General features: G+C 32.3%; 2 protein-coding genes across 3 annotated transcripts; one reads left to right on the top strand and one right to left on the bottom strand.

Moving 5' to 3' along the window:
• Nucleotides 1-1,022: 1,022 nt before the first annotated feature.
• Nucleotides 1,023-5,529, bottom strand: ZTL1 (PAS protein ZEITLUPE 1). The gene is made up of 2 exons (NM_001248927.3): nt 5,060-5,529; nt 1,023-3,209 (listed from the first exon to the last, which is right to left on the bottom strand). Exons 1-2 carry the CDS (start codon nt 5,302-5,304, stop codon nt 1,601-1,603), a joined length of 1,854 nt encoding a protein of 617 aa, NP_001235856.2. The 5' UTR covers nt 5,305-5,529; the 3' UTR covers nt 1,023-1,600.
• Nucleotides 5,530-15,589: 10,060 nt separating this feature from the next.
• On the top strand, nt 15,590-21,695 carry HPT1 (homogentisate phytylprenyltransferase). Of its 2 annotated transcripts, NM_001251443.2 has the most exons (13): nt 15,590-15,825; nt 15,925-15,972; nt 17,246-17,523; nt 17,664-17,747; nt 17,849-17,923; nt 18,293-18,376; nt 18,461-18,550; nt 19,061-19,162; nt 19,518-19,613; nt 19,762-19,833; nt 19,917-20,012; nt 20,799-20,903; nt 21,283-21,695. In NM_001251443.2, the coding sequence occupies exons 1-13, from the start codon at nt 15,762-15,764 to the stop codon at nt 21,322-21,324; spliced, it is 1,236 nt and encodes a 411-aa protein (NP_001238372.2). In that variant the 5' UTR covers nt 15,590-15,761; the 3' UTR covers nt 21,325-21,695. The 2 variants fall into 2 exon arrangements, with proteins under 2 accessions (NP_001238372.2, XP_040866871.1); XM_041010937.1 differs by having other exon boundaries at nt 15,595-15,825; nt 20,799-21,465.
• The last annotated feature ends 550 nt before the right edge of the window (nt 21,696-22,245 follow it).

Raw genomic sequence — 22,245 nt, 5'->3', positions numbered from 1 at the left:
TTTACCATAAATATAAAATATAATTTATATATTAAAATTATTTATTTATTACAAATTTTAATTATTAATAACTTTAGTTGTATAAGATAAGTATTTATTTATATAGTGCAAAAAAAAATACTAGTTATAATAAGTATGTGTAATTCTCTCAGTACAATAACAATAATATATGATAAGGATAAAACTAAAAACGATTTTACATGTAAGAATTAAATTATTTTTTCTAACAAGAGTAAAACTAAAATAATTACCATGGATATATATTAAAAAAAATTGTTTTAATTTAAGCCTAATAAAACTGCTGCTGAATTATTGAAAGATTTTCAAGCTATAAATCACGTCTCAAGTTTCTCTTCCAACAATATCATGAATACTTACACTTACAAGTACAAGTAACTCGGTTGTTACCTAACTTCGATTTCATTGTACATACAATAAGCTTGTGAGGATTTTTTTTTCGTAAAAAAAAAAAAAAAACCTTTTATATGCATGTACAATAAACTTGTGACCGGTGATCATACTCTTTAAGATTTTATTTTTATTTTTTGAAAAAAAACATTCCTATTATTAGAGACAAACTTTATATATTTTAATTTCGAGTAAATTTGATGTTTTAATTGATAAATTTGGAAGAAAAAAAACTATTTAAAAATAATTTAATCACTTGAATTTATAAAAAATGAGTGAGAAAAGGTGAATGCGAAGGTTTTATGTAAAAAAAATCTGGCAAAACTTAATTTTAAAAGTATAGAAATTTAGTTGACTAAATAAATTAAAATCTAAATTGTACACAATGTAAACTAAATATACCAAAAATACTAATAAACCTAATTAGAACATGTTTGAAAGTCTTGCTTTATTAAGAATATATTTATATTTTAAAAGTTCTCTTAAAAAATGTTAAAAAGCGTCGTGGTGTTACCAGATTTTGAAAAGAAAACATGTGCAGATTGCGGCACAACTTGATACCTCGAGGAATTTCTGTGGGCCTATAGACTGAAATTTAACAGAAACTACATTCTGGCCGATAAGACCATAAAATAGAAACCTATGTATTAACTAGGCACAGCACAATCTACATAAGCAATATACAAATATTTCAGGTTTCACAACGTTGGTTTAGTCTTCCATAACTGTCAGATCACCGTGTTAAGAAACATAAAATAGCAGTAGATATTTCCATCAAATATAATAGATCTAATTACGGAAATTAACATACATTTTTTCTTTTTTTTCCTCTTTGTCGTGATTCAAATTACAGAATTTGAACAAAACAAGACATGGAAAATCAAGTAGAAACTAGCCTAATATATTACCACTAATATTCTGTTCAGGAAGAATAATTCTTTATGCGTACTGGAAGGGCAAAGTCTCACACAACCTCACAAAAAACTTCGTCTCATGTCACTCTCAACGAGCCAGAACCAACCATTCAAGCAAATGCATATTCGTAACAACTTAATATACACATTCTGACCAGACCAATGCTTGTCGAGTTAGTGACCAATACAACCTTTCCCGCAAACTTATGTTCAAATTCACGACTTCAAGCAGAGCCATGTAGTATTCCCTTCACTACAATAGAGTTTATTCACTGGAATTAGATGGCAGAACTTGCCAGGGAAAGTTCATGGAGCTCGCTTAGCATCCATTCCTCCCCGGTTTGACCACCCAGTACGATAGCTCTTGTCCCTCCAACAACACATGTACTGTGTCCCCAAGCAAATCTCGGAGGGCACCCAGGTACATTTAGGATTCTCCATGTAGGCTTCTCATCAGTTGGATCAAGAATGTAAAGCTGAGAGGCAGAGTGAAGACCAGCAACAGACCCACCAAATATTAGAATTCTCCCACCGGGAAGACTAACAGCAACATGATCAAGTCTAGGAGGAGGAGCTGTGCCCCCAGGATTTCCAGCACCAAGCATGCCGCTCCCCGTTACACATCTCCAACAAGGTTCTTCCTCACTTAAATCCATTGTGAATACATCACTGGAACGAAAACGCAAAGGGCCACTCTTGGCCAGACCCCCAAACATCAGTATTTTCCTACCACCATAAACAGACAATGTGTGGCCCAGACGAGATGGTGGGGTCCATGCCACTGGTATCTCTCTCCAGACAGGCTTCTCCATTGACAAATCAAGGAGGAAAGTGTCACTCAAGAGAACTCCAGAGTCTGCACATCCCCCAGAAACTATCAACTTAGTACCATCAAGAGTACAGGAGCTGTGCCATGATCTGGGAAGTGGAGGTGCCAATCCAGAAATTTCACGCCAAGTTGGAGGCTTTGCATCCAGGTCCAGAACAAACACATCATTGAGCAAGCCCTGCCTTCCACAGCCTCCAAATACAACTAAATGAGAACCATTAACACAAGAAAGTGTGTGGCCCCAACGACCTGGAGGAGGAGAGCTTACATGGACGTGTTGCCACTCAGGATTACTAGAATTGAGATCCAATACAAAGGTGTCATTCATAGGTTGCATGTTAACCCCTTCACCACCAAAAAGCACAACTCTGTTACCAACTGCACAAGCACTAAAATTACAGCGTGAGGGTTCAACAGCACCTCCAACAGTCAACTTCCTCCATGCTGCTGCTTCAAGAGTGGTCAATTCCCTTGCCAGCCGACCCCATCCAAGTCCCCTTGCACCGGGCACAGTTTCTAAAACACGTGTAGTCTCACTGCCCCATGCATTTTGGCACACCATTCTCCAGAGGTCTTCATTTTTTGTCAGCTCATATAATCGTCTACAGACAGAGCTAACTGATGCAATATCTCTAGGAGTTAATCGAGCAAGTATCTTGAGAGACAGTACCTCATCACTCAGTTGAAAAATTCCACAAACTCCACGAGATACATTCCTGTCCCCCACAGGAAGAGTCTGCAACGAGGAAAGCACGGAACGAAATCGATCAGATGATTTAGCAGATTCCTTAATTGTAGAACCCGGAACAGGACCAAGATCAATATTTGCCTCTGTGAAGAACTGGATTCCAATAACATGTGTTATAGTCTCATCATCTCCATATATAGGTGTCAGCCGCAATCTGTTCATCAGAGGAGATCCATCTTTCCTAAAGTTCAGCAACTCACCTTGGAATTCAATCCCCTCTTCAAGGCATCTTCTAATTTCTGAAACTACTGTAGAGTCCACCAACGGATGCCTTCTCTTAGCAAATGGACCTCGACACTGCAAGAAACGGCTGCCAAATATTTTGAAATGATTAAAAAAAAAAACACACATTGAATTATAAATATCATGCAAAAGACTGACAGAGACTTGAGCAAGTAATAAGATGTATCAAAGGGCCAACAAATATTGGATCCTCCAAGGCAGTGTTATATTGGATACTCAAACAAATATTTGTTTGCTTAGATAAAATGCTCTTGTGCTTTCTTTTTTCCCCTTTATTCCTCCAAGGCAGTAAAATATTACCCTACAATCTAAAAAATAGACTTCCAAACTAATACTTCTTCTTTGGGGTAAATTAGAGATATATGGTAATTTATGCATCAGAGACAATTGCCCTATTCCTCAGTGCCACCAGTGTACACCAAAAAAGAGACAATTGCCCTATAAAAAGAGCATGAAGACTCAAAGAAAGGAGGGTGGAGCAGAAATGGTAAACTCTAAGCTGATCTGAAATCTTGTTCTAATATGGAGGAGCATTGGAATTCAATCATTTTTCTTTTCTAATTGCTAGTAAATACTTAGAGTTCCCATTAGTCCAAGAAGATGTCTTAAATGGAAATATGCTTCTTACACTCTGTTGGAGAACCCAAAGGAAAACCCCACATACCTATCCCACACAAATTCAAAGAGAAATTTTAATATAGTGAAGACTGTACAAAAGAGATAACAGTTTAACACTATTCTGTGATTTAATCACACCGCAATTAATCACAGAATTTTTTTTAAACAGGCAATTAATCACAGATATGATTGTCCTTAATCAGTTGCAACTTGCAAGTACCCATAAAAATATGACAAGAACAAATTATTGCCCCAAGAAAAATTAAGTATAATGCAGAGAATCACAGCCAACACCGGGAGAAATAGAAACATAATAAATATCAAACTAGTAATACTTTTTAATATAATAACAACAAAAAAATAAGGAATCACTAAGAAACCATAATGGTAGGCCTTCACCAACTGCACAGGCTGACAAATAGGTCAGGTAGATTTGCAGCTAGAGGGTCTTTTATTTGGAGGAGTGAGGTCCTCCCCACAAAAAATAATATATCAGTGGTCAAATATCAGAATTAACAGTTCATCAGAAAACAGTAACATGGCCAGACCTAAAACCCTAAATTCCATTGTCAAAACAAGTTGCTCAGTGTGACAGTGAACACCCATAGCTATTCAAAAGCTTTCAATACACAAAGCCGCCTAAGCCTTTGGATTCCCAACCCTGTCTCTAATAATGAAGGCCAGAAAATAATGAGAACACCTCAACACATGACTCGGTAACCAGTATATGTCAGAAAAAACATCTGGAATAACCACATCTGTATTTCAATCATCTCTTCTTAACTATGGTTCTTGAACAGTAGAGTTTCAGAATTCAGTCCAAGTCAAAAAAGCTTCAAACACATGGTGAAAAACTACCACTGTTTGATATCTAATGATGTTCATTATTAGGCTATTTTTTCCTAATCCATTGATCACCATAAGGATGTTAATCATCATTTCCACCATTTGTCAAGATACACTTCACGACATTCATAGTACCAACCAACAACTTTGTTTCTTACTCTCCCGCACATTTCAACATTATCTAACCTTCCCAATTGACTCACTCCTCAGACCGGGGCAGAAGTTACACGTATGAACAAAACTAAAATATCCACAAATCGAAGCAATGCTTAATTCTAACAAAATTATCATAGTAAAAAACCCGAAAATGCGCTTAGCTATGTATTCTAATACTAAATTTCAATTCAACACATTCGCAATTAACTTAAAAAAGCAGCACAGCATGGAAATTAAGAGTAGGCCAGAAAAGACCTAAACCTAATTCTACGAATGGAGGCAGAAGCGGAAACTAACCAATTCCGACCGAGGACGTCCTCGGCGCAGTAGCCGGTGACAATCTCGAAGACGGTGTTGACGTAAATGATAGGGTGGTCAGGATCGAGCGCGTCGGTGACGACGAAGCCGCAGGGCGCCGTTTGGAGGAGGTTTTCGACGACGGGGAAAGGGAACGGGAGAGGGCCAGCGTCGTCGGCGTCGTTGAAGACGAACCCTTCCTCCTCTTCGTCCCCGCTCAGATCGGAATTGCTGTCCCACTCCATTCCCGAAGCAATTTCTTATCTTCCTCGTTCAACCCATACAACAGCACATGGATGAAGCGAACGGAGTGGTAGCAATCACGGCGAGGCCAGAGAAACGAGTGGCGCAGCTGCGTTTCGGGAGTTTAGCTAAAGTGGAGAAGAGACGGTGCTACTTTCTTCCACATACAAGTGTCACCGCCTTTCGTTTCTTAGAAAAAAATCTGGCCAATTTTTCAGTTAGGTTTCTTGGATTTTGGTTGCGACACTTACCCTTTATACTCTCTCACCCCCCCTTTTTCCCTTCTATTTTTTTTTTTCTTTTTGATATTTATAAATTTAAGGACTCAAAATCTTGTCTCAATCATTCATTAGTTCGACTGAAATTAAGCTTGCACTTATTTAACTACGGTCCCGATTTAATTCAAGGACCAATTAGGTTTTTTAATTAAAATTAATCATAAGTAAAGTTAATGATATTTCATGTCAATATCGATCTAACCAAAATAAAAATAACTAAGTTGATAAATTTTAAAAAATGTAAAATAATTTATAATTACCTCACCCTAAAATGATGATTAAGAGTATAAATATGATCTCTAATAAGATGTGTTTTATTCTATTTGACAAATCTCGTAAAATTTTATTTTTTTTCCCTTTTTTCACCTTTCAAAAATAGAAAGATAATTACTTACAAAAATAACATTTTTCTTTATATTAACCCATTATCATTAAATGCATAGATCAATCTTAATTTTGCTATTTATATTAATAATATTTAACTTGAGCAAGATTGATGTGAAGCTAAAATATTATATTAGCGCTATTTAATAAAATTTCATGACTAATTCCTATAAAGTTGGAGAAACGGTTAAAGTTTTGTACTTTTGTTTATACACACCTCTCTCATTAAAATTAATTTAATAACTTTAATGAAAGAAATTTTTTATATGAAATGAAATTGGTGATTAAATAATGTGTTTTTTAGTACTTTTTGGATATTGTTGGGGTCATGCAGGTAACACTGTGCGCGCGCGGAGAGAGGTTTGTTCGTGCCGTTTTGTTTTTGGGCCATTACGTTCCGTTGTGGTACGTACGCAAAAAGGTTTTGGTTTTTTGTTTTTAACTTTCTCTTGCTCTCTTTTTTGTCTTCCCGCTAAGAAATTGCAATAGCAATCGGGTAACTTTTTTGTGGAGAGGGGACTTGCTGAGATAGTTCACTAAATAAAGTAGTACTAGTATTTATGATGATGAAGTGATTAGGTTGTGAGGATTCTCACATCACCAAGTTGAAATTAAGGAAAAAGTTGAAATGGGCAAGTCATCTCTCCATGTCGAAAATTTCACTGAGAAAGTTGAAAACAAATGTAATTCTTAGTGAGTCCAAAAGTAACATGTTTGATAAAATATAATAAATAGGGTTGTAGAAGAACTTCAAACGTATTTCCCCATTACTTTGTGTGGTTTGCCCTGGATGCATAAGGAATCCATTCTATAGCTAATACTGTCATTTTTATTTTCGTTCCATACAGAGGTAGTACCATTTTTATGAACCATAATACTCAATACTAGATACCCAGTACATAGATGATGAATTGTGACAACTCACGTGTTAGTGTAGTTTTGGAAAAATTATACTCGGATCCATGATGGCCATAGATTCATTTTAAACACGATCCAACTTTTGTTTTGGTTGATGATTTGTTTAAAACGTACACTGTTTTAAATTAATTGGAAACTAAAACAAGTAATAACATGATTTTTTTTTTAACAAACAGTCTTGGTACATAAGAAGCGGTTATGTTGTGAGTTGAAGTCCTTCCAACCCTGTTTCCCTTTAATCTGGGTAAAAAAGTGGGATTGCTTTGGTAGTGGGGATTGGGATTGAACCATGGGTCAAGGCTATGTTAACAACTCTAGGTACAAGTAATTCATTCAAGATAGTTGCAAGTGATGATTTTACAAGATTCCAATTACAATGAGACTGAACCCCCTTATTTCGTGCAAGTAAATTAGATAGTTAGAGTCACATGGTAGAATTATATGTTCACGTCTAGTAATCGTTTCACTCTATGCTAGTAAAAGAATTCTATAGTCCTATGACTAGTTAATATGTGATCAATATGTGTGTGACCTTTTAAGGTCACCAAGGCCTAAAAAATCATTAAATCTAATGACTTAAGTCTACATGTGCAATTGAATTATATCAAACCTAATAATTACATTATATAAAATAAGAACATAGTAACTTGAAAAACGATTAAATTAGGATTTATAATCTATCTCGTCTTATTAGTCTATTAGTTTAAAGGAACTTTTGACAAGTTTAGGTTTAAGAGATTAAACTCGATGCATTTTTAAGACGGATTTTTGTACAATTGAAAGAATTTGTACTTTGTAGGCACGTTCATGGGTTGGTTTTGTTTGTCAAGTTCTCATCCAATATCGTTATATCTAGATTAATTGTTGATGTTTATGCAAGTGTGGAAAGATGGAAGATGCAAATATATTATTCGATGACATGGGGAAGGACTCTACCGCTAGAAAGTGCTTCCGGCAGTGCATGGCAAAAACATCTTTGCTTTCAATTTTCTAGCAGTTTACACCATTAATTTTGATTTTGTGTCAATGTTAGAGTGCCTAAAATTTACTAGTTACTTGACAATTGATGACAAAAAGGGAACACATAGTCGCATATTGTGACCATTTTATTTTTCATGGACATGTTCCTAATAAATTAATGCTGAAGTAATCCTTGCATATAATATATCACATGCATGATGGGACAGACCAACAGCCAACAGGTAGTTCAAAATTTGTATTCTTTCATTAGTTTTCTGACAAAAGTAAGAAATAATCGTGTATGTTGAAGCAAAATATCCTCTCCCTCGAGAAACAGTAAAATATGGAGATATTAGTTTGCACGATCAAATCTCTTCTACCAAGTAATGATCAGCAACTACATGATGATATATACCAAGTACAAGTTGTTTAAATTATTACTTGAGACAGAAAACCAAAAATGGAAAATACAAGTTCTATTACAATTTTTTTCCACTACGTGGAAATATAATCTCACTAAACCCACCTCAAATACAATTGTCACCATCAACAGAGTCTAAATTAATTAGTCGAGTATTATAAATTTATCGTGTTTATTTTCTATGAAAAAAAAATACAACTGTGATGATTGTTCCCACCTCAGTGTTCTATTACTGATGATACAGAATTTTTTTCACGAACTTTTTACCACATCACCATCCAATTCTCTCCCGCACACTTTTTCTTTCCTTTCAACATCAGCACCAATGGTCCACATAAAGAATTAGAGCTCAGCTCCATGTTTTACTGTTGCTGATATTATTTATTGCTCATCTATGTGAAAAGAATTGGATCTTCCAGGTGTCAAGTGTCAACATTCGGACATAAAGGACCACTTTTTGCTCAAACTAAACCAAGATGTGTGCAAAGTGCAAACAAATCCAACTACCAGCTATCTGTAACATCAAAGACCAGCTGATAAGTCTAAAAGCTCATGATTATATTCAAAATAGACTTCGTTTTTCAGTACAGATTCAAGAAACAATAATCAAACAAAGAACGAGTAATTTTTTTTATCTAAATGGAACCTAAGAATAAAGTTCTTCACTTAGTTATATACTCCTATTCGGTTGAAAAAATTCTGATTCTTGTTGTCAAGAATCATATTCTTTATCCTTTGTCTACCTCTTGGCAGCTGCAGATTAGTATCAGAATTAACTAAAGTTAATCATAATCCTTATCCTCACCATTGTTCATAAATTCTCTCTGTCTTTGTGTGTGTATAGTCATAACTCATAAGTTATCTTCTTAGCCAGCAACCACGAAAATGACATCTAACTAAATCATGAAATTGTAATGTCTAAGAAAAATATTAATGATACACTCTGAGACATTTTTTTAATACACTATTTTTGTTGAAATTTATATAAGACAACGCTAAATTGGAAGTAGAAATTGCTAAATGAGAGTATTGGAAAGAGAAAGTTGATAATTTTGTGTCAGAACTTAGCAACAAAATGTGAATTATATCTAAAGAAACCATTAAGCAAAGTGTTGTTGGCGACATAAATGCGGTGATTGGTATTGAAAAGATTGAAATGAGGAGATTCATAGTATATATTTAAAGAGCAAACTTCCTTAGATCAAGAATTAAAATTGCTTATTCCAATCTTTTGCATGTTGAGGCTGTGTATCTCTTATATGGAAATCAAGCATTGGAAGCAACCAGAGCAAGTTCCAGCATAAATTATGTTTCATCTATTGAGCACCTACAAATCACACAGCACCGTCACATTCATAGTATTCCTTAGGCAATGTATGGCGTTTTGGACTTTGCTGATAAACTGTTAATGTTGAATCTGATGCTGATAAACTGTTGCGTTCTTGAGTGTTCCATACTAGTAAGCCTAACCTAAATATTATTGAATCTAAAACTAATCTAGCTACAAAAATGAAAAAAAAAAATAAAATATATATATATATATATATATATATATATATTTCCCAAAGAGTTTGATATTATGTTTGGATTTAGCTCTAAGTTACAAGATGTTTAAAGTGAGAAAGTGGGTGCTTAAGTTGGAGTGAGAACATGTGTAAAGTGAGAAAAGGACCTACATTTGCCTTTACTAGATTTGATTTCTTCTAAGGTAATAACTGAGAGAAGCTAGCCTTCTTTTTTATCATGAAAAGAGCTATTAAAAATCTTAAACACAAACTCCATTGCTTATATTTAACATCAACTACTCTCATGCAAATGAGCTCATTGGACCTGCGAATTTTTTTATCATATATGTTGATGAGTTCATCTACTTCAGTGAATAATCCCTTGCCTGCATATCCTGTAAGGAAAGTGTTATAATATGTTCCAATCCCATCAATGGCCATCTCTAAAGAAAAGAAAAAAAATCATTTCTAATAAATATTTTTTAACCTGATAATTTCTTAAAAGAAAAGAAAATAAAAGGGTAGACAAACATAAAGTTAATGCAGAGAAAATAAAACATGTTTTTCGTTCTCTTCCCGATGAGTTTTCATGATAATTTTCTCATGAGACTTACACCCTTTACTATAATGCAAGCAGAGTTGTAGGGTATATTAATATGTGTGGCATGTACTACAACTTGCAAGAAAATAAAGGGTTCAAGAGAATTCTTACTGAAAGTTAGAACTGGTTGGTTCCAAAAATTCAAATGGATATCCAGTAACTCATTCATGTGCCAGGTTAGTTGGAGACATCAATAATGCTTTCGGAAGGATGGATCATGCAAATATGTCGAGAAGGAAATTCAGTGGTTAAGCATGGTTTTTTTTTTTGGATATAGGCTGTGTTTGGATTTCTGTTCAAAAATTCGGTAAACAAATTTCAAGATAAATATAATGATCTATAAACTCAATTTTGCAAAAGAAAGGATATTGGAAGTGTTTTTGTATGCCTCATATTGGCCCCACAAATTTGTTTGCAATAATAGAACAAACATGCAAATAGCTATGTTACACAAAACTAATTAAAAACCAAGCTCAAAAGTTAGCTAGAACTTGAAAGTTGGAAATTAAAAATTAATTTATTAAATTACAAGATTAAAATTAACTATTGAAGTAACTGAAAAATATAAAATAACTAAAAAATAATAAAATCATGATTTATTTTAAAATGATAATTACAAAATTTGATAAATATATTAAGGATAAAAAGAAAGTAAATATAAAAAATTAGAAGTTACTGAAAAGCTACTAAAAAAATTGTTTATCAAATAATCAAATAACAGCTAATAAAAAAATTAAAAACTCACTAAAATTAAAATATCTTGTTAAACATAACATTAGTTTTTATCAGCTTTGTGTTGCTATTCAATTTTTGTTCCACGGCTTTAATTTTTATCATATTTATATTCAAAAATTATTGTTTATGTAATTTTTAAGATAATTATAATAAATTTAATAGTTTGTGAACCAATAATAGTATAAAATTAATTTAATTCTCACAGTGTCAATTCTCTAGTTCAATCAGTGATTTAGTTGTATTTTAGGCCTTGGCCCCTTTATTACAGTAGCTCTAATAAATAACATTTTTTTATGCTTTGCTTCTGTTTCTCAGCTAGGAGATCTTTGGGGCTGAGCCGTTTGTTAGGCTTTCTCATTTTCAGAAGAATGGAGTTGTTATTGGCACTATCTACGTCGTTAGATTTTTCCCATTACTCCAAATTTATCCTTCTTATGAAAACATGGTTTTATTGCACATTTGTACAGTTTCTGTTGCACACATGGAAGGTGAAAAAAAAAAAAAGGAAATAAGATTTCATTATATAGTGTACAATATACATATATTTCCGTTACACGCAAAGAGGTGAAAAAAAAATACAATTTTGTTGTATGATACAATAAAATTGTGTTTTCGTTATTTTTTGGATGGGGTTGGCTTTAGGTGGCGCCGAAGATGAAGATTGATGGCACGACGCTGTGCAGTTTGGGTGTGGGTTTGAGGCGAGGAGAGATAAAGTGAGGGGAAAGAGAGGGGGTGAGAACACTGGTGAGTGAGCAAAAGAGAAATTTCCTTTGGATAAGTAATGTCATTAGCAAAGTTGATAGTGACAATAGCACTGGCCCATGAAACAAACCAACAATAGGCCCAACAGAAAGCCCACCTTAAGTAAAAAGGAAAAAAAGTGCAGTTAGACTGGAAAAAAAAAGTAAATAAATAAATACATGTTATCTTAAAAACGTAAAAGGGTAAGAAAAATAAACATAAAAATAGAAATCAAATATGATTAGGAAAGGAAAATAAAAATGGGAAGAAGAATCTTGAGCCATCATGTTTTTTTATTTTATTTTAGTCCATTATTTGTTCATTCATATTTTATGATGTGTTAATTTTAATTTGTCTATCTTTACTCGTATCCTCATCTCTTGGTGAGTAAAGTATCTTTATTTTTATTAAACTACAACAAAGAGATAATAAATTTGTCTCTTACTGTAAGTCTTAACTATCAATTTACGCAAATATATAATGTCACTTCTTTTATTTTGCGTAACAATTTACATGTAGTATCACTTATCATCCTCTCTCCTTTTTTAAAGGAATTTATATCATTCTCTTTATGCATGTAAGAACTTATATTTCAATGTAAGTTTAATTTAGAAAATAAAATGATATTTCTTCTCTTATTTAAAATTGTTCTCTCATTTATTCAAGAAATATCTTTCATAATTAACTTCAAATAATGATTTGCAATGTTTATTGTATGATTTTTCATTCTGAAGAGTTACAAGAATAAGTAAGAGTTTATGTATATTCTTCTGTGTGATGTAGATTTTTATAAAATGAAATCATATAAAAGAAATCCTTTTATAATTAAAATAAACCAATATTTTTTTAAAAATAACATGTCTTTAAATTCTTTATTGAACTAAGGGGTGTGTTATAATAAAATTTCTCTTGTTAAACGGAAACTAATATTTTTACAATAATTATATTAATTTATTTTAAGAGTAAAGTAAATATTTTGAGTTATTAATAATTATATAATTAATTTAAGATAATTATTTTAAAATGCATGTATCAAGAGTGAAAGGAAATCAAGTTTCCATTAATTTGCATGTATAATTTATTGTTCCCGACGTTCAGAACCACAATTAATCACAGACCATGAACTTATCATTTATGAATCATGATCTATAAGCATGTATGATCAAAACAAATTAAGTTTAAGACATGTGAATTATATTGTCTTCAATGATTTATTTGCATGATGCGCAAAATTTTCAATATATAATAGTTTCTTTCCAAAAAAAATTGGAGGCAACAAGACTAAGTCAATATAAGATCGAGTTTAAGTAAAGTTTTTTATAAACACTAAAAAATTAAAAAGATTTATATATTTAATTAAATAAAAAAAAAGATTAATCTTTTGAAATATCAACAATTTACATAGCATAATTAAACTCACAAATTCAATGTTTTCCTAAACCAGTTTTCAAAAGACAAAAACTTTACTAACCCTTTCTAACTATACAAAATTAGTGGTGGTTGCATTTTTTTTTATTAATTTATCTTTCGACCAAGGTGTGATAGTCACCTCACCACGATATTTGCTTCAATTCAATATATATATGATAAATCATAAATGTGAAGGGTCAGAATGAAAAATGATTATAAAAGGCTAAACAATCAGCCTGTTCAAGCTTAGAGGGACATTTCAGTTTTGAGCAGTATTTGCAAGTTTGATGCAATCACTGTTGAACAATACTACAAACTATTGCTTTCGTTGAGAAAACGAAGACGAACCCTTGCAATGTTGGCTTGACGTTTATGGCAACATGAGACATTCTTAGATCCATTGGATAAGTTATTTATATAGCAACTGACAACTATATATAAAGTTCCTACTTTCTACCGTAATAGGTAAAATTTCCTTCATTTTCATAATTAAGAGGTTGCACAGTTAGTCGTCCGCTTAAATTCATTGTTTGCCTTTTCAAAAATTAAAATTACTCTAAATTGTTTGCCATTTTTATAATAAATTAATATGACAAATATGACGACATAAAACCTTTACTGTCAAAAGAGTTTCATGAGGTTACACTACCCATTTATTTTATGAAGATTCGTTTAAGACATGATGGAATGAAGATGTTTTAACACATTTAATGAGGTATATTAATAGTAATTAAACACTTTTTACATTCATTTAGATTTTAGGTAATACAATGATCACCCAACTCATTTTCAAAAGTGAGACTAACTAATGTTTGATTATTATTAATTCACTTGAGTAAATGTACCAAAATATCTTCATCCCATATGTGGTGAATGAATCCCTAAACTAAAAAAGAGGTAAAAGAATGACTTTTGAGTCACACTCAGAAAATTGATTGTTGTGAATTGTGACATGTGACTTGGACCCACAAATAAAGATACAACCTAAGTAAAGTTAAATAGTTGGTTGATACTTGATACCTCTCCTCTAAGGATGATGAGTTTTGTAAGTGTAATAACTTTGTTTTGTGTTTATGTTTAATTTTTCTTGATGCGCATTAAATAACTACTCCATAAAAATTAAAGAGCTATAAGTTTTATTGTAAGTCCATGAATACTGAAAAGATTACGTGAAAACATTAAATACATCTTATTTAAAGTATTAAATTGCTTTTACAAATATTAATTAATTTCTATTTTTATTTTTAACTTTGTTTTTACTGTACATCTATATCAACATATAAGTAAAGACCCTAAATTAATAACAGAAATATCAAACTTATAATAAAATTTTCAAAATTTTTCATTATATTTTTATTCCTTATTCTCTTCTTATTTTTCTCTTAAATGATAAAAAATATTGTCTCCTACATTATTATAAGATGTTTAAAAATTTACAGGAAAGTAGAATGATCCGATTTAATGATCATTTTGTTTGGAATGCATTAAAATGGGAAGATAAAAATGAATGAAGAAAAAAAATTCATTCCTTTGATAAATATGAATAGAATAATTTAAATCTTCTCTTATTATTCCTCCTACTTCTTTTGTATACTCCTTATAAAAATAATAGAGAGGAGCCCTCAGCAAAAAATAAAAAAAATATAATAATAATAATAATAATAGAGAGGAGAGAAAACGATTAGACAGAAACTCAAAAGGAGTTTTCTTGTAACTACCCCTTAAACTAATTAATTTGAGATTTAATTGTACTTTTACCCTCAGTTTTTTAATAAATTTTACTTCCAATAAATTAATTTGAGTATTTTATTTCTAATTTTTAAAAATACTTGTAATTTTTATCTTCTAGCTTAGCATCGATGTAACATATTGACATAAGTGTAAAAGTTGAAAGTAAAATTTACCATTTTTTTTTTTAAAAAAATAGGAGTAAGATTCACCTAAAAAATAAAAAATAAAGTTAAGGGTTAAATCTGTGAGAAAAAAATATAAAACATGAACCAAACACATTTAAATTTCTAGAAAGGAAGAATGCAACAATGGAGATGCAGTAGTATACGTATATGTTTGGTGGTGGAGTGGTGGAGCAGGGAGGCAGCAATTGTCAGGTGGAGAAGAGAATCTACTATTATAATATTCCACATTCTCATGATACGTGGCAATCTTGTTGGGCTAAATTACATTTGTTGTTTCCCTTCAAAATTATTAACGTGTAGAACATAATTTTGAGGACTAAATGTATAATAATTAGGAAGTTCAAAATTAAAATTAAAAATAAATATGAGATAAAAATGTAATTTTGCCTTTTTTGGAAATTGACGTATATACCAAAGAAATTAAGAATGGACAGCGGCACAGCACGTAGAGAAAGAAAGAAGAAGAAAAAATCTGTTTTGGTACTATAGTAAAAGTTGAAGTTGGGGAAGTATAAAGTGAAGTGTGGTGTTATTGGGTTCATGAAATTGAAATCTGAAACTGAACATCAGCCTCCGCAGCAGTATATATGGATTCACTGCTTCTTCGATCTTTCCCTAATATTAATAACGCCTCTTCTCTCACCACCACTGGTATGTCTTTCTTCATGCTCCTAATTTCTCGATCTGTCACATTCCTACAAAATTATTTTCTCACTAACACCAGCAAACGTTGTCCGTTGGTGCTGGCAGGTGCAAATTTCTCCAGGACTAAATCTTTCGCCAACATTTACCATGCAAGTATGTCGTCTAATTATCAGATATGCATATGCCTCCCTTCTTTATTATCATCATTATCAGGGGAAGTGCCTTTCTATATATATATATATATATATATATATATATATATTATTAGTAACAATCATAATGACTCGATTTGACACTTAGTCACACACTTAAGGTTGTTCATTTCTCTCCAAGAATACATTGTGTTGGAATAAAACCAGTCATTTTCCATCAACCCAATGTGTTGTCAATTAGGTTACAAATATATATATATATATATATATATATATATATATATATATATACTTCTTTTAAAATAAAATAAAATAAAAAGCCGAGAGAGAAAGAAGGGAGGTTGGGTGGCCAGTTAACTATGATAGTTACCGACTAGAAATTAAAAATAAAAAAGTTCAACTAAAAAATGTATCCAAAATGAGATATTCCCATTATAATAAGTTACTATATATTGTTTTTATTATTTCTTCGAATTTTGAATGTGGCGAAACTTATATGCACTTTCTTAAGTGCACTTCTCTGATAATTGGCGGTGTATGGCCAATAAAGATTATGGAAGTAAAATTGATCTGAGAAGAACTCTAGAATTACCTAAGGAATTGGATCAAAGTTTTATCTTTTCAACTACCGTGGCGTCTTTTAGCAGAAGGAATCACTTTTACCATTTGCAGATGGAACAACTTGACCAATTATGTCCTGCATTACTAATTTGACTTTACAAAGCCTTGGAAGTATTGAATTGACGTTGACATGGAAATGATACTTGTGCCCTAACTTTGAAATCTTATAAATTAAGGAGTCATCTTTTAATCATAGCAGTAAAGTAACAGGAAATATGGAAAATCTCGACGGTTGCTAGAAGCATGGGTGCATAAAAATCTTTTTCTCTGAGCTGACATAGGTTATGGGAAGAGCATTATATATAGTATGCAATTGTGATAATCCAAAGCATTTCGTTGTCAATTGGTAACTCTGGGATGTTTGCCCCGCCCGCAGCAACATTCTTGTGTTTCCATTGAGAAGGGAGCATTGGTGATAATAGTCTTAATCAGTTGAATCTCTTATGTCTATCTATATAGTGAGAACAGTATATGTATTGGTAGAGCGGCAAATAATTTTTACCCTTTCCAGAAGTTTGGACATCGATTATAAAACTCTCCCTGTATATGTTTTTTTTTTTAACTCTGAATCTGATTCATTCTAAAATAAAAGTGTTTCTATTTTTTATTATGCATGGTCATTGATACTAACATCCAACATTTTGGTGCTCTAGGTTCTTATGTGCCAAATGCTTCATGGCACAATAGGAAAATCCAAAAAGAATATAATTTTTTGAGGTTTCGGTGGCCAAGTTTGAACCATCATTACAAAGGCATTGAGGGAGCGTGTACATGTAAAAAATGTAATATAAAATTTGTTGTGAAAGCGACCTCTGAAAAATCTCTTGAGTCTGAACCTCAAGCTTTTGATCCAAAAAGCATTTTGGACTCTGTCAAGAATTCCTTGGATGCTTTCTACAGGTTTTCCAGGCCTCACACAGTTATTGGCACAGTTAAGTTCAAGTTTTTCTAGAACTAATTTTAGAACTAACCCTCGAATACTTATACAATTCATTTGCACAAATCACTTTTCTGGATGATAGTAATATTCTGAAGGTTTTAAAATGGCTCTCTTTTTCTGTGTTTGAGCAGGCATTAAGCATAATTTCTGTGTCTCTTCTTGCTGTTGAGAAAATATCAGATATATCTCCATTATTTTTTACTGGTGTGTTGGAGGTGAGACCCTAAATATATGTTGTTTCTATTTAAATAGCCAATTGCTCATCCCCTCTAACTTCACCAATACTTTTTTACTTTTTTTTTTTTTTATGTTTCAGGCTGTGGTTGCTGCCCTGTTTATGAATATTTATATTGTTGGTTTGAATCAATTGTCTGATGTTGAAATAGACAAGGTATGAAAGTTATTAATAGAAATCTGCATAGCTAATAAATTATTCTTTTTCCAATGTTATTCAGGCTTCTCGATTGTTCCAGTAAAAAATATATATAAATGATAGTGAAAGAATTGCTCATTTATCTAAATGCGGATTATTCATATACATACAGACTAAGTGCATTCAAGAGTCCCTGTGCTCACATGCACAATCTGAGCAGTTTGTATAATTTTGATCATCGAAATCTTGTTTATATAATAGTTTATTAAGCTTCCCCGATTGTAGACTTGGATGTTGTAAAAAAAATGCAACCTTTTACAGCTTACACATTTTTCATAGGAACTACCATTGTATTATAATTGATCCGTGCTTTGAGTTTCATTGCAGATAAACAAGCCGTATCTTCCATTAGCATCTGGGGAATATTCCTTTGAAACTGGTGTCACTATTGTTGCATCTTTTTCAATTCTGGTACCATGTAGATTCATTTGTTTTTTCAAGACAAGATTTACTGACAGGATGTAAAGAGGCTTATTGTTTTATTCTTTTCGACAGAGTTTTTGGCTTGGCTGGGTTGTAGGTTCATGGCCATTATTTTGGGCCCTTTTTGTAAGCTTTGTGCTAGGAACTGCTTATTCAATCAATGTGAGTTATTTTGAATTGCGTTTAAACTTCCTTTCTCCCCTCATATTATTAAAGCCCTAGTTATGATATGTCTCAATTTTAAAATTGTACTTGTTCTTGGTTCTGTGTGGTACTTGCATTGTCAAATTTCATGGCAATAAATGTCGAATAATATCTGTTTCTTTTGTTTCATTTACCTTTTGGAAGAAAACTTTGCTAACTGGAGGTAGGATTTTTTAGTTGAAACTATGTAACACTGAGATTCATATTTTAGCAATAGCAATTAATCAAATGGTAAATTAAGAGGACAATAGCAGAGCTAGCTGAATTGATTTTTCTCATAAAACATTTAGTTGTGTTTTTGCTTGTTATTGAGTACTTCTGATTTTCTGAAACTATATCCCTGGGTAGATTTACTCTATACGTGTTCAATCCTAAGGGTAAACAATATCATATGTTTAATGGCAAAAACAAAAGCTTCATTTTGGAAAATTATTTAATAGTGACAGTATCATTTTTGCAAATTTTCAGGTGCCTCTGTTGAGATGGAAGAGGTTTGCAGTGCTTGCAGCGATGTGCATTCTAGCTGTTCGGGCAGTAATAGTTCAACTTGCATTTTTCCTTCACATGCAGGTTTTGTCCTTTAGCTAATTGTTCTTTGTAAAGACTTCTACTTCTGGACGAGCATGCATTAGCTTTTGTATACTTAACAGCAATAACAAATCTTTATCCCAAATTTTCATGTTTTGCTTTGTTGGATTCATGATAAACTATTCGAAACCACCCTCTGTATGAATTAATCTATTTTCACCATCTAGTCCTAGAAAGGCATATATTCTCTAATAATCTTTCCAGAGTATTAAACTAAGACGAAAGGAAAAATTTAAAGGAACAACTGCATTTTAACAATAGTGTTGGCAGTATGGTATTTGACTAGTATATCATAATTGATATTTTTTGATTGCTAATTCATGTAAAAAATGTCCAGACTCATGTGTACAAGAGGCCACCTGTCTTTTCAAGACCATTGATTTTTGCTACTGCATTCATGAGCTTCTTCTCTGTAGTTATAGCACTGTTTAAGGTAAAGAGCTTTAAATTCTTGTAGTATATGTTTGTTTTCACCATCAATTTTTTTTGTCCAATGTGTACCTAATGTAAAATGTTGGGTTTCTATATAGGATATACCTGACATTGAAGTACCTAATGCAAAATGTTGGGTTTCTATATAGGATATACCTGACATTGAAGGAGATAAAGTATTTGGCATCCAATCTTTTTCAGTGCGTTTAGGTCAGAAGCCGGTATGTTCTTCAAATGTACCATCTCAGAAGAATTAGTTGTGTCCTCCTGTATTCCTTGGTTGTTACTAACTACTCTTTGCCAGGTGTTCTGGACTTGTGTTACCCTTCTTGAAATAGCTTATGGAGTCGCCCTCCTGGTGGGAGCTGCATCTCCTTGTCTTTGGAGCAAAATTTTCACGGTATTTGCTTATTATATTAGTCATTACCTGTATATGCTGCAGTTATAGGTGTGCTGTATCTTCCTTCCACTTAAGCAGTTATTTCCCTGTGCCAGGGTGCTAGGAGATGGGTTGTGATTTTGATTAATTAATTTAGATTACTGAGTTGCAAGGAAGTTGATCTATATACTTGCCTGCCTTCTCATGCTGTGTATATTAGTTGGCTAATATCAGCATTTGGCAAACTTGCCTCCCTTCTTGTGCTGTAATTTTTTACTGTATGTCGGATAATATCAAGAGGGAAAGCCTCAACACAACAGTAAGGTTATTGTCTTGTGACCTGGATGTAACAGGTTCAAATCTTGAAATTAGCCTCTCCTCTTGCAGGCAAGGGGGAGGCTACCTTCATCTACCCTCCCCCAGAGCCCACTAGAGTCTTGTGCCATTTGGCAATTGTCTTTTTCACAGTTGTCTTCTGAATTACTGAACTGAGGTGCTCCTTCACTGTTGCAAATTCAGCAGAGTTTACTGGAGGGCAGCAGACTCAAATTTTGTTTAATATTATCAGCTTGTAATATGGCAAATATCTATACTAGAATAAGGAAACATATCTCTAGGAAAGCTGTCTATGTTTGCATAGAATACTCCAATTTTTAATCTTAGGTAAAAATTGATCTTTAAAGGAGATATTCTTTGGGAAGAAAGCTTAGGTCTATTATTGTTCAGATTGATACGAAGCAACTGTAGACTTGTTTTTTTTTTTTTTTTTTTGCAATCTTTGAAATTTATTCTCTGCCCATGTGTTAGGGTCTGGGACACGCTGTGCTGGCTTCAATTCTCTGGTTTCATGCCAAATCTGTAGATTTGAAAAGCAAAGCTTCGATAACATCCTTCTATATGTTTATTTGGAAGGTAATTTTCAACCTTAAAGACTGTTTATCATTTCATTATCTAGAATCAAGATCATTATTCAAAAAGAAATAGGTAATAGCTATCTGATTATTTTTACCGTTTTGAAAAATAAGGGTTGTTTGATTTATAATGTCTTTCAAATTCCAATTGAAGTACATAACACTAGGGAACATTAGCTACAATGAAATTATTTTTGGTAACATGAATTTCTATGGCTAAGTTGGTGAACTTAGTCATATTATTGATTGAATTTTATCTTCTGGTGAAAAATTCAACTTTGTTCAAAGCACATGACATGTGGGAACAAGAATTATTGCCAGTTTATTTGTACATTTATTGTTTGCTCTATCTTGTACTGATGCCTTGTTTCTTATTGCAGCTATTTTATGCAGAATACTTACTCATTCCTTTTGTTAGATGAGGATGCATCTGCATTATTGACTTGAAAATTAGTTTTGTTTAAATGGTGCTGCCTTTGTCAAAGGCAGGCGTTGAGTCGCTACGTTAGTTTTAAGTTTTTAATTGCTAATTTAAATGAAGAATTATTTCTTTTGGGATGAAATTTTGTTTACTGCTTTGTTTTCAGTGGTTTCTCCAATGATTTTTTCAACTTATTACTATTAAAAAAAAACTAAAAAACTAACAAACTAATGGTTCAAGCATCATCATTACTTCTAAGATAATTTCATTTTTTAACAGAATTATGTGTCTTGAAAACAATACTAGATGCAATAACTTTGAATATTTATAAATATGGACTTTATATAGGAGAATTATTATCTAATCAGTGATTTATTAACTTTTAATTCATATAACAAGTTTTACGGAATATAATAAGAAAAAAAAAAACTCACGCGGAAAAGAAAATCAAGCAAGAATAAAGATCAAACTAACTAGTTTTCAGCATTGTGGAGGACATGATTAAGGCAAGGAGACATACTTATTTTCATGGCATTGTGGAGTACTGCATTTCTTTAGCAGAAGCGTTACTTAGATGCTCTATTGTATATGCATATGCCCAAACTCACTATAACAAAGTGGTGGAGGAACCGCTAAGTTATCCCACTCATTGAATATGGCGTCCTGGCCTTTTCATCTGGTTTGGAATAATACATCATGAAATATCAAACTAACAAGAATATAACAATTTACACACTTTGTTAAATCAACTGAGTTAGTTAGATTATATTGTCAACTAACAAGTTTTCTATGTAAATGCATGAATAAATTTTAAATAAAAATGAAAATATATAAGAAATAAATTATATTAGAAATGACTTATTTTTCTTAATGAAGATTACATTTTATTAAAAAGGACAAATTAAATAATAAATTTTTTATG

The sequence above is a fragment of the Glycine max genome, chromosome 17, assembly GCF_000004515.6.
Source record: "Glycine max cultivar Williams 82 chromosome 17, Glycine_max_v4.0, whole genome shotgun sequence".
Taxonomy (NCBI): Eukaryota; Viridiplantae; Streptophyta; class Magnoliopsida; order Fabales; family Fabaceae; genus Glycine; species Glycine max.
Note: the sequence above shows the minus strand (reverse complement) of the source record. Positions and strands in the feature narration are given on the sequence as shown.